Raw genomic sequence first — 12,649 nt, forward strand, 5'->3', positions numbered from 1 at the left:
GTCCATCGTCTCAAAGCCGCTCCCTGTGGAATAGGGTTAGCCTAAGACGCCAAATAATTTTTCTCTGTCGTGTCTAACTGAAGCCGTATTTAGAGGCCGTGGCTAGCTGTCAAGAGGAAACCTTTGGAAATGCTAATGAAGATAGCTCCTAGTTGAGAACCAACATGTGGTTGAATGGATACGATAGTAGTGACACCTCCAACCCGCAAGAGTTCAAATCTCAAATTTGACACTTTGGTGTCTCACAAAAGTGGAATATTTTTTAATGGGAGGCGGCGCTCCCGTCGATAGCGAGGTGTTTGTGGTGACTTTGCCAGTCTCAAGATCCGCAATCGGTTTCTTAAACTCAGTCGTTTAGAGATGCTCATAGAGGTAAATGATGCATACTCGTAGGGTAATAGAGGCGAGTGTATATATACATTTTGTGGCATCTACATCTATGTTTTTTAAAAGATAGCTCCTAGTTTCACCTCATCATTCTTGTGTAGTTGTACCCAACTTTACCTCGAACGATCCGACAGACTCTCTGTGAGATGAACCGCAAATCGCCGAAAGGCTTCCAAGTCCCAAGTTCCCCCAATCCGCACGAGGCCGCCCGGCCGCCCGCGCCACCCAGATGCCGAAGCAGGGAAGCAACCCAATGAGAATTTGGCCATGTTGCGCTCGCTCGCTCGCCTCTTCTCCCCCACGCGTCCCTCCTCGCCACGCACTCGCCCGCCCGCCTCCACCTCCACCTATTTAGCCACCGCCTCACGCCCCACTCCGTCTCCCTTCTTCTTCTCCCACCGCGCCCACAGGACGAACTCGAACCCCCCGGCCGTGGCCACGCGAACCTCCCCCGCAATGCAGCCCCTCCACTCCGGGGACGACGCGCGCGAAGCGGCCGCGCTCCTCGACCGGACCGACTCCGCCGGCCGCCGCCGCCGCTCCTCGCCGGTGCTGTCCGCGTCCCCGACGCCACCGGGCTGGGCCGGCGGCCTCAGGCGGCAGTCCTCCTCCTTCCGCCAGGACGTCGGCCACGCCGCCTCCGAGACGTACCTCGTCACGCGCCTCACCTTCAGCCTGCTCCAGTACCTCGGGTAAATCACTTCTTACTACTACAGTTCTACTACTAGCTCTCCCTGAGAATTCAACCGGTTGAGAGCGCGGTGGTGACGGTTTCATTTGATGCTCTGGCGACCAAGAACTTCAGCTTTAGGAAAGCTTTTCCCTTATGCATAGTGGTCGTTGAGACGGCTGAGTTGCCAAGGCAGCTTCGCTTTCAAATCCACGGAGAAGCCAACACCAGACCAGGGGCAACTTTTTTTTTTACTAGATGAACTCCAGGCGCAAGTTTGATGATGATACGATTGCGTGCCACGGACTCTAATTGAGCTCCCGGGACCACACCGGTACTGTTTAATGTTGTTTTTGGTGTTTCCCTGCCGTGCGGACTTTGTTGTTGCGTACCACATCGCATTTGTTCACCAACAAATAAAATTAACACACCATTCTTGTGTTATGTTTTCGTGCCAACTCATCTTCATCCAGTGGTGACTTGCCAAGCATTTTTTTTGTATAATAGAGAGGTTAAAAAAATAGGGCAATTATGATGCAGGATTCTGGCAATCTGGCAGAGAACATGCCTGACACATTCGCTTGAACAATACAGCTATTGTTGGCTAGAACAATATACCAATTGCAGTTCAAAGTTCAAACCCTTTACAAGAAGGGCGGTCACAGGGGATGTTCTCGCAACTACTGTTACTCAACATAAATAAGCTCTTATAATATACCTCCGAGAGTAGACAGCCACATCCACTCGTATATAAGTATACAACTTTCGCTGTTGAAAATTACAGGGAGTATTTCTAAGGCATTGTATTGTGAAGTTTGGCACAGCGAAGCCACGTTAATTCTCACTCATTGTAGTTCAAAACTTCATCTATCTTCCTACAGTTACGATTCATTCGTTGACAATTTTCGCCCTTTTTGTCAGAATGTATAGATGAACAGAACTACTGTTGGCATCTCATTTTTCATATCTCTCATAATTCTTTTTTACTTCCAGGTTAGGTTACCGTTGGATGAGGCAGCTTCTTGCTCTCACAGTCTACGCTATCTTACTTATGCCAGGTTTCTTGCAAGGTAAATCGCAGATAACCCGTTACTGTGTCAGGGGTTGTGCTACCGGTTTTTGGTATGCGTATAACACAGCATGCAGGCGGATATTCTCTGTTATTGCTTGGTTGGCTCATTTCCTTAGAATACGGTATCAGCTATATACTATAGCATTCTGAAAGCAGCCTTCTCTTGTTGCAGTTGGATACTACTATTTCTATTCGAGTCAGGTTCGCAGAAGTATTGTTTATGGAGAACAACCAAGAAACAGGTAACATCAACCCCCCCACCCCAACCTCCCGAAAGACATTTCCTTTGTTTGTTTGTTTGGATTTAGTGACAGTTGTAATGTACAGGTTGGATTTGTATATACCCAAAGATTGTAGCAGACCCTGTCCTGTGATGGCCTTTGTAACTGGTGGGGCCTGGATTATTGGGTGAGTGCTAATAGTTTTGCAACTAGGTGTGGTATTAATCATTTGTGGTGGCTTCCTTTGTTGATGAGCCTGCTCAAAATTTTCAGTTACAAGGCCTGGGGTGCCCTTCTTGGCAGGCGGTTGGCGGAGAGAGGAATTATAGTTGCTTGCATTGATTACAGGTGCTGCTGTTTTTCATTAAATTCAATCCATTTATTTTTATTGCTAATATGAAATAAATGTTTCACTTTTTATTTGCTTGACACATGCATTTATTTTCAGAAATTTTCCGCAAGGAACTATAAGCGACATGGTTAGTGATGCATCCCAGGGGATTTCATTTGTGTGTAACAACATTGCTAGTTATGGAGGTGATCCTAATCAGTAAGATACCGATTCTCATTTTCGTAAAGGTTACTATTGAAGGGTCATACAGATCAGTTTTGTATCCTTCCTTATGTTAAGTTTACATGTCAATTCATGGCATTTGCTTAAGAAGATGTGAGACTTAGTTAACCTGTGGCTGTCAATGAGATTTCGGAAAATAATTGTATAAATTACCCAGAAAGTTTGACCTCTTTTGATACCACTGTCACTGAACACTTCTAGAACTTTATTTAAGCCCCTTATTTTTCAAATATTTACATATACTTGTGCATTATGCTGATGGCATATATTTATTATACTGCTCATTATCCGTACTTACTGACTTACCGTTTGGTAAGATAGCTTTTTCCAGAGTTATGTTTTGTTATATATGCATGGCAATGTAGTTATCATTACTTTATGTAACCTATTTGGATATATATAAACCTGTAGGATCTACTTGATGGGTCAGTCAGCAGGAGCACATATTGCAGCATGTGCCCTTATGGAGCAGGCAGTAAAAGAGTCTAGCGGGCAGCCCATTCCTTGGAGTGTTACACAAATCAAAGCATACTTTGGTTTATCTGGAGGGTGAGATCTTTTGCTCTTTGTTGATTAGCTTTGATGGCATGACTATATTTTTGACTACTACTGAAACTGAAGAAAAGTACAATCATCAGAGCTCCTGTAAGCTCCGATGACTTCTTTTGGGGTTTTCCAATTCTCCTTAAAACCTATAATCAAAGGTCAGATATCACATTTTCACAGAACATTAGGTGATTACTCGGAAGTTCTAGTTTGACATCCACAATCATTAGCCGTTATCTATGATGCACTGTACGCATTATTATTTATTATCCCAACCTTTTGAACCTGATTTTAGTCATCTATCAATGCAACAACGTTGCTTCTAATCTACAAAGGGGATATCATCATAATATCATGTTTCTTCAATTTTTCTTACAAATATACATTGTGATATTTCTTTCTGATCAGACTATGAAATTAACATTGGCCTCCAATTTTCTGTGTTTTCATTTCTGAGGATGTATACTCAACATGGTTTTGCAGATACAACCTCCATAATCTGGTCGACCATTTCCATCAGCGTGGTTTGAACCGTTCAATATTTCTCAGGTAGTGATATGCCTATGCTTTGGTCCGTTTATTTGATAATAAATTGATACAAATACCAAGCAAATATTAAATTATTGTTTCAGCATAATGAACGGAGAAGAATCGCTGTCGTCTTATTCTCCTGAAATTGTTGCCAAGGAGTCAAGTGCTCAGACCATAGCTCTACTACCTCCTATTTTCCTTATGCATGGAACAGATGATTATTCAATACCATCATCTTCCAGGTTTGTCCATATGCCTTCTGGAGATGTTCATTTAAAACAATGAAGGATAAACCATACCCCCAATATTTCCTGATGTTGTGGTATAAAATATTCCTTTTACTGTCCATGTCAAGTTGGTCTTTAATTTAGTAAAACAAACTTCCTTTAGCTTCTTAATTAAGGCAATGTCTGATCCTATGATCCAAATTATAAAACTTCGGTGAACTGAGAAGACTAGAGAAAATATTCTTGTTGGATTTCATAAACAATAAGAAGCTGGGGTAAGGTAACATACTCTTTTGCAGTTACATTGTCAAACTTTTCTAACTTAAATTTCTTCACATTTACTTCTCCAGTACTAGGCTTTTAGCAAATCTTCTAGGAGGTAATTCTCCATATATACTAAAACCAAAACTACACATAAATGCTGGAAAGTTGAAAGATATCATTCACTGTTTCCGTTAAGTACAATATCTGAACTTTTCACACAAGACTCCTCGTTATATTTTGAGAAAACGCAAAGGTCCTTTGCGCTTCATTTCATTGAAAAGAAAGAGTTATAATTACAAGCCTCCTAGGAGACGGTGGTACAAGGTAGGGGATGGTTTGCCTAGTGCACATCCCAGCTGGCTGGGAGGACGGCCCTCAGCCCCAGAGCTCCGGCCCTTGCCCAGAGAGAAGCTTCTTCCCTGATGTTGGCCAACAGCGTGCGCGTCGATGGCTGTGCCCTGTCGAACACGCAGTCGTTTCTGTGCTTCCAGAGCATCCATGGTATGAGCAAGGAAGCCGATGCGAACCCTTTCCGTAGCGGCTTTGGGAGCGCTGGCTTGACCTTTGCGATCCAGTCACAGAGCGAAGCATCCTCGGCGCTAGGGATCCTGCATGTCATCCTAAGCCACGAGAGCACCTCATGCCAAACTTGCTTGGCAAACGGGCACTCCAGCAGTAGATGGTGCATGGTCTCGGGCTGCTGGTCGCAGAGCAGACATCGAGGGTGGTGCTGCAGCCCTCGTCGTGCAAGCCTTTCCGCGGTCCAGCAGCGATCTTGGAGAGCCAGCCAGAGGAAGAACTTGACCTTCTGGGGCGCCCAGGTGCGCCAGACCTGCTTGGCCACAGGGCACGCCGTGGACCCGTGGAACGTGGCCAAGTAGGCGGACTTGGCTGAATATACTCCCGAGGCGGTCCACTTCCAGTTGAGCCGGTCCGGTTCTTGACTGAGCATCGTGCCCTCGATCCTCCGCCAAAGAAGCAGGTAGTCACCGATCTCTTGGATACCCAGGTTGCCATGTATGTCTGTAGCCCAAGCGTTTCCATGCAACCCATCAGCGACGGTGCGAGATTTGCGGCGCCTCTTTGGTATGCACTTGAAAAGTGACGGCGCAATCTCACGAACCGAGCGGCCCTCAATCCATCGATCGTCCCAGAACATGGCGTCGCGGCCGTTGCCGAGGATCATTGTCGTGGAAGCGCAGAACAGGCCTGCTCCTGTTCGGAGAATTGGAGCTCCAGGCCCTGCCAGGCACGCCGATTGTCCGTTCTGCTCAGCCAAAGCCAGCGTAAGCGTAGGGACAGGCTGGTTCGGTCCAGGTCGTGGACACCCAGGCCACCGTAGGCGATGGGGCGGGCGACGCGCTGCCAATTGACATGGCAGTGCCCGCCGTTGGCGGCCGCACGTCCCGACCAAAGGAAGCCTCGCTCAATCTTGACGATGAGCTTGAGGATCTTCTTGGACGGCGCCAGGACAAGCAGTTGGTGGATTGGGATCGCACCAAGGATGGACTTCACCATGGCGAGGCGGCCAGCTTTGCCCATGAGGCCGGCCTTCCAGGTGGGTAACCTACTCGCCACCTTGTCCACCATCGGCTGTCGTTGTCCACTCGTGGGCTTGCGGATGGTGAGCGGGATGCCTAGGTAGGTAATGGGCAGCTCGGCGACAGGGCAGGCCAGCAGCGCAATGGCTGGCGCCGCCTCCTCCGGGGCACAGCGTATGAGGGTGGCCGTGCTCTTGCCGTAATTGACGCGCAGCCCCGACGCGCGGCCGAAGAGCTCGATCATTGCTTTGACGGCCTCGATCTCCTCCCGAAGCGGGTGGCAGAACAGGATGACGTCGTCAGCATAGAGCGATATCGACGGTAGCACGCGGCGTGGGTGCAGTTGACGCAGCACTCCGAGCTCAGTGGCGCGGCGGAAAAGCCGTCCGAGGGTGTCGACGGCGAGGACGAACAGCTGCGGGGACAGCAGGTCTCCCTGGCGTAAGCCGCGGCGGTGCCAGATTGGCGGGCCAGGGTTTCCGTTGATCATGACTCTAGTGTTGGCCGAGGCCAGGAGCACAGCCAGCCACTCCAAGAAGCGGTCACCGAAGCCATATTGTCGGAGCGCCTCGAAGAGGAATGGCCAAGACAGGGAGTCGAAGGCACGGGCCAGGTCGAGCTTGATCAGCAGGCGTGGGCTCCTTAGCTGGTGCAGCAAGCGAGCGCTTTGGCGAACCAGGACGAAGTTGTCGTGGAGGCTCGCATTCTGGATGGGGCTGACCAGCTTGTCGAGTTTGGGGGCGAGGCGCAGAGCGAGGACTTTGGCGAAGAGCTTGGCCACAAGGTGTATGAGACTGATGGGCCGGTAGTCGCGTAAAGTGCTGGCGCCGGCGTGCTTGGGCAGCAACGTGAGCAGTGCTTGGTTCAGCTGGGCAAAGCCGCGGCCACGTAGCTCATAGAGCTGTTGGAACACAGCGACAATGTCGTGCTTGACGATGGTCCAGCAAGCTCGCAGAAATTCGGCCGTGAATCCGTCCGGGCCCGGCGCCTTGCGCGCAGGCAAGCGTTTGACGGCCGCCAGATTTCCTCCTCGCCGAAGGGGGCCTCGAGGCAATCGAGGGTGACATCTGGCTCGATCAGGTCCTGGAGGTGAACCGTGCAGTCTCGGGTCATATCCGTGCCCAGCAGCCCGTCGAAGTGCTGGAACGCGGCCTCGGCCATGTGAGCGGGGTCTGTGAGCGCCGTGCCGTCGACATCCAAGGCGTATATCCTGTTCTTCTGCCTGCGGTTGGAACACTGGCGATGGAAAAAGGAGGTATTGGCGTCGCCATCCTTTAGGGCCGCGATCCGGGCACGCTGACGCGCGACCGTCCGCTCCAAGGAAGCAAGGCCCAGATAGCCTCGCTTAATCGCATTGCGCAGCCATTCCTCATGCGCAGTAAGCTGCCGATCCTCCTGGGCTTTGTCAAATTTGAGCAGCAGCACTCTGGAGATGGCGAGTTTGTCTCTGATGTTGCCGACGGAGCGAGCGCTCCAGCTCGTGAGGCGTCGCGCAGTGGCCTGCAAGCGCAAGACCAAGCGTCGGAAGGGATCAACATCCTCGACTGACTGCCAGGCCGTCGCGACCGTGGTCTCGAATCCATCAAGGCTTGTCCAAAAGTCTTCGAAATGGAATCGCCGGTGGGTTGGTGGCAAGGGAGAGCAGTCGAGGAGGAGCGGGCTATGATCAGAGACCACGGAAGCAATGCAGCGCAGGTGACAGTGGCTGTGTTGTTCTTCCCAACCAACAGTGCATAGAACGCGATCGAGATGGACAAGGGTCGGCGGGGATTTCCCATTTGACCAAGTGTATCTCCGCCCATTGAGGTAAACCTCTTTGAGAGCGAGATCGTTCAGCAACCGCCGAAAGCGCCCCATCATGCGTCTGTCGAGGTTCCCGTTGCTCTTGTCATCGTCCTTGTAGATGAGGTTGAAGTCCCCACAAAGCATCCATGGCCCGGCGCACTCTGCTCGTATGTCGCGCAGTTCCTGAAGGAACGCGATCTTGGCGGCGTCCTCCTGTGGTCCGTACACAACGGTGATCCACCAGGGAGCAGCCATGGTCGTGGGCGTGCGGTCGTTATACTCCGCATGATAGTATATTTGTCCAAATACTGGTAAATCAGGGGAGTGGCTGACTAGAACACCAAATTATGTGGGAATATTTAGCATTGAGTGTCAACTATTTCACCTGCAACAATGGGACTATGGTCTGAGAATTCTTTTTTAGTTCCTACTCATCTATATTGCTGCTTCTAGTGCAAGATTGATCTGTAGTTTGTTGGTTGGATCAATATTTTGTTGATTGCTCTTGTTAAACGAACATAATGCTTTCCTATTTGACAATACAAGTTATTCTGCTTCTTTCATGTGCAGTCAAACTTTTGTAGAAGTACTTCAACAGGCTGGTGCTCACGCCAAGCTATTATTGTACGAGGGGAAAACACATACAGATATATTTTTACAGGTGACAAATGTGGATTTTGACAATGAATAAGTTTTCCATGTCATAGTATATCATAGTAGCTATATCAGTAAAATACAACTTAATTTGCATCCTAACTATTTACTCAAACAAAAAGGACTTGCTTCGCAATTAATCTTACTCTTTACTTTATCAATAAAAGTTGGTGGATTTCTGGAAACAGTGCCTCTTTGGTGTTTCATTTCAAACACCTTAGCTTGTTGTATGAGCAAATCCTCAAGGGTATTGAAAATGAGGTTAAGTGGGCCTTTTTCAGTTCAGACTAGATTATGGCAGCACTGAATCTTACCACCGATTATGTAGTAATGATGGATTGTTTTACGTGGGGACGAGGTAGAACATACTATATCATTCACTTATGGCTGGTGACTTGTCAAATTAACTGAAGTGTTAGGGTGTGCTGGTTGGGCCGAAGTGTATACCCTACCAAAACCTTGGCCAAGGTTTCTTTTGCCTATGATTTGGCCGATATTGGCAATAATAAATTAAGAATGAGCTTGAGCGGAAAAAGGGGCATCAAAATTCTTTGCCAAACATTCAAGTTCCAAACAATGAGCAAGTTTCTGGCTGTGACCCAAAAATTCATATGGTTGGTTTTCATCACAAACGAAACATACCCTAGATACCTCTGCTTTTATTTTCTAAACGGTTTTGTTGTACTGCAGTTGTGATCAATGATTTCATTGTGAGGCGAACGTTAGAGTTGTAATGTCTTTCCATAGCCAACGTATTACTGATTTTGTCTTAATTAGGCCACATGGATTAGTTTGGCTTAATATTACCAAATATATTAATAAATTAAGTGATTAATTTATGGAGGCATTATTTAGATCTACTGCGTTGTATTTGGTAAATTGTTGTATCTGACGTTTCATAGCGGACGGATAAAGCGTGCTGAGAATGTTAAGAGGGGTCGTGGTAGACTAAACTTGACATGGGAGGAGTCCGTTAAGAGAGACCTGAAGGTTTGGAATATCGACAAAGATTTAGCCATGGACAGGGGTGCGTGGAAGTTAGCTATCCACGTTCCGGAACCATGACTTGGCTTCGAGATCTTATGGGTTTCAACTCTAGCCTACCCCAACTTGTTTGGGACTGAAAGGCTTGGTTGTTGTTGTTGTTGTTGTTGATGTTCCATCCAAACAACTACTGGTTCGTAACAGTTCCTATGGAAATGTGAAGGCGAATTCCATTGCTGCCCTGGGACTGTCAAAATATTTAAGAGAAACTAGTGTTAGCTGATCTTTAGGGATTAAGTTCAAGAAATCTTGCACCAAATGTGTACCTGTCTGAGTTACATTATCATAATTCATGACCTCTTCTATTAGCTACTAAGAGCCAGATCTTATCACATCTAGAAACCTAGTTTCATTAGTATTTGCATAACTAGCCTTCCAGACTGGTAACTGCAGAACTTCTGTATAACTTTTCAGATTTTGGATTAAAAACATCTAGCCTAGTTATGAGCTCTTATACTTGTTTTTTTTAATCTTTTCACAGGATCCTCTTAGGGGTGGAAGGGATCCTTTGGTTGAAGATGTATTGACTCTTATTCACGCTGATAATGCAACCTGTGAAAATATAGCTTCCACGCCTACTCCAAGGCGCCTGGTTTTTGAGTGGCAATTGCGGTTGGCCCGTTGGATTAGTCCCTTTTAAAAGGTACTTGTTGTTTCCGCTTTGAAAATCTTGTTTGCCTTAATCTCTTTTCCTGCTAGAACTAATTTTGCATAAAAATATAATAAGTTGCTATGATTCTCATTAATCTATAAGAAGGTATGCAATTGCGCTTAATTGTTCTGATATTCTGACGAGTTCATTCACTTGATGTGGTAAGAGTACACATTCCCAATCAACGTTGATGTAACTTGGAATTCTTCGCTATGCATTAGTTATTCAATCCACATTAAAGAGTTGAAAAATATCAACTTCAATGGTGTGCTGAACTTGTGTGAGTTTGGATAGTTGACACCATGGCTCGTGAACGGAAGTGAGTAAGTTTTGTGTTTCCTGTTATTAGACGGATATGCTAGCCAACTCAACCAAAAGTACGAACTGGGAGAGAGGGTCGGTCATTATACTCTTAACACATGTATGCACTAGAACAATATTACTCTCTCCGATCTGTATTAATTATCGCTAATATGGATGTATCTAGACAGATACATCCATATTAGCGACAAGTAATATGAATCGGAGGGAATAGTTCATTCTTCTGTTGCCACTCTGTTTTTTTCCGAATTGATACGGAAGGGATCCTGAACTTTACAAATTTGGAAAGATAATAGCCTAGCAAACTCAAGAATGATATCCAACAACACATACCAACTTGAGTTTGGGAAGTTAAAATGATGCTCATATTCCATGTTCTCCTGTATGGACTGCAACATTATTAGTTCAGACTTCTGCCTCCCAGTATGTCCTTTCCTAATTAATATGGAGGGGATCCTGATCTTCACGAACTGAAAGGATAACTAGCGAAGCAAACTCGAGAACGAAACCTAATAACACATGCTGACGTAAGAGACTTTGGGAACTGGACTCAAATCAACAAAATCTCTCAATTGAAACCGAATTCTCTCACCAGGTCCATTGATCCTATCAAATTCAAGAGCAATGATTGAACAAGGGCAAGTTTCTTTTCCTTAAGAGTTCTTGGTTTTGGAGGTGCATGCACATGGTTCTCAGCACTAAACATCATATCTAGGTATAAGGAGAGGAGGTTAAGGGGTACATCTAGTCTTACCCCTTAGCCCTAGGTTTAGGTGGGCCAAATGAGAATTACAAGCCAGTGGGTCAATTTTAAGCTGCACTTAATATTCTAATCAGTGTTAAACACAACACTTGAAATCACTATCTATGTAATCTTTAAGTTTTTATCTAGATATTTTCTTTGTTTTTCTAATGCATCATGCTATTTTAGGAATGTCCAGCTTTTTCTGTTTCTAAGTTTAGTGTGTGTTCTTCAAATATTTTCTTAAGTCTGATCTGTCACATGTACTGCTTTTTTATTTTTGAAGTGATCATAGTTGACATCATCAGTGTTTAGGGTGGTTAGCATCATCAGCGTTTAGGGTGGTTTTTTTTTTGACAGAGCGTTTAGGGTGGTTGGTTGTGACGTTGTAACAGTTTTGTTTTACTGATTTTTCTGTTCTTATATGATTGTGGTTGTGTATGCTCCTATGATTGTTTTGTCATGTTCTCTTATTATTGGTGACATGATGGGTTGGGGTTGGCTTTCTTTTTCAGGTGACACCATGGAGATGATAAATTCCTTAGGATTTCAGGCGAATGGTTTTGCATAGTATATTTGCCAATGGAACCTGAACAAACGTACATAAAATGGGAGAAGGCACTGAAACATCAAGCATGATAAGATGAAGCGGATGGTAGAACTATACTTCTTATTTGTAATATTCGTCACACGGGATTGAGCACACACCGTCGACGCCTGTCTAGGCATGATCGACATCGTGGGAGACAGAGGAAGGGAAAGATGGGATTCATATATAATTCATAGCATGATGGAGATCTCCATGCAAGCTCCATTTCTCCTGCTGCCGTTTTCAGTTTTTTGCTGCTGCTGGCCTGCTGCTCTTCACCTGCTGTCATTGAGAAACACTAGATAATCAGGGGAAGAACATGCGAGGTGAAGGTAATAAGGATCTCTATATAACATCAGCTGCAGGTTGTACCCTCTTCTTAGTCTCCCTGGGCTTCGAGTCAGCCTTCTTGATGCCACCCTTGGCGGCTACTGGCTTGGTCGCCGTGGCACTGAGCTTTGCTGGCTCCTTGGTGGCTGCTGGCTTGGACGCCGTGGCACTGAGCTTGGCAGGCTCCTTGGCCTGCCCTGCAAGTACGGCGGGCTTGACGGCCTTCAGGGACGCCATTCCTGTATGCTGCTCTGTAGTACTGGCACCGGGGAAGGCTTAGAAGTTTAAGCTGCTGTGGTGCTTGATGAACTGGGAATGGATGGCACGAGGTATTTATAGGCTGCTCATTGGATCTCCTAAGTGTGCAGAGTACAAATCCAAGATGAGCAAGAATAAAGTGTTCCTGAATTATTGTATCAAGTGATCTCCCAACTGGATGCTTTCTTGCAGAATTGGATGCCTTGTAGTCTGGTAGGAGGATGCAAGTTACCGGACGTGA

At 46.3% G+C, this 12,649-nt stretch overlaps 2 protein-coding genes across 3 annotated transcripts; one reads left to right on the forward strand and one right to left on the reverse strand.

The window, feature by feature from the left end:
* Positions 1-843: 843 nt before the first annotated feature.
* Positions 844-11,928, forward strand: LOC124661000 (probable isoprenylcysteine alpha-carbonyl methylesterase ICMEL2). The gene is made up of 12 exons (XM_047198859.1): positions 844-1,079; positions 2,051-2,127; positions 2,302-2,371; positions 2,457-2,537; positions 2,624-2,698; positions 2,799-2,900; positions 3,336-3,473; positions 3,954-4,019; positions 4,103-4,243; positions 8,389-8,479; positions 9,998-10,159; positions 11,747-11,928. Exons 1-11 carry the CDS (start codon positions 844-846, stop codon positions 10,154-10,156), a joined length of 1,236 nt encoding a protein of 411 aa, XP_047054815.1. The 3' UTR covers positions 10,157-10,159; positions 11,747-11,928.
* Positions 11,929-12,038: 110 nt separating this feature from the next.
* LOC124661121 lies at positions 12,039-12,442 on the reverse strand. Of its 2 annotated transcripts, none has more exons than XM_047198976.1 (2): positions 12,193-12,442; positions 12,039-12,102 (listed from the first exon to the last, which is right to left on the reverse strand). In XM_047198976.1, exons 1-2 carry the CDS (start codon positions 12,385-12,387, stop codon positions 12,064-12,066), a joined length of 234 nt encoding a protein of 77 aa, XP_047054932.1. In that variant the 5' UTR covers positions 12,388-12,442; the 3' UTR covers positions 12,039-12,063. The 2 variants fall into 2 exon arrangements, with proteins under 2 accessions (XP_047054932.1, XP_047054933.1); XM_047198977.1 differs by having other exon boundaries at positions 12,041-12,099.
* Between the last annotated feature and the right edge of the window lie 207 nt (positions 12,443-12,649).

Source organism: Lolium rigidum, chromosome 6, assembly GCF_022539505.1.
Source record: "Lolium rigidum isolate FL_2022 chromosome 6, APGP_CSIRO_Lrig_0.1, whole genome shotgun sequence".
Taxonomy (NCBI): Eukaryota; Viridiplantae; Streptophyta; class Magnoliopsida; order Poales; family Poaceae; genus Lolium; species Lolium rigidum.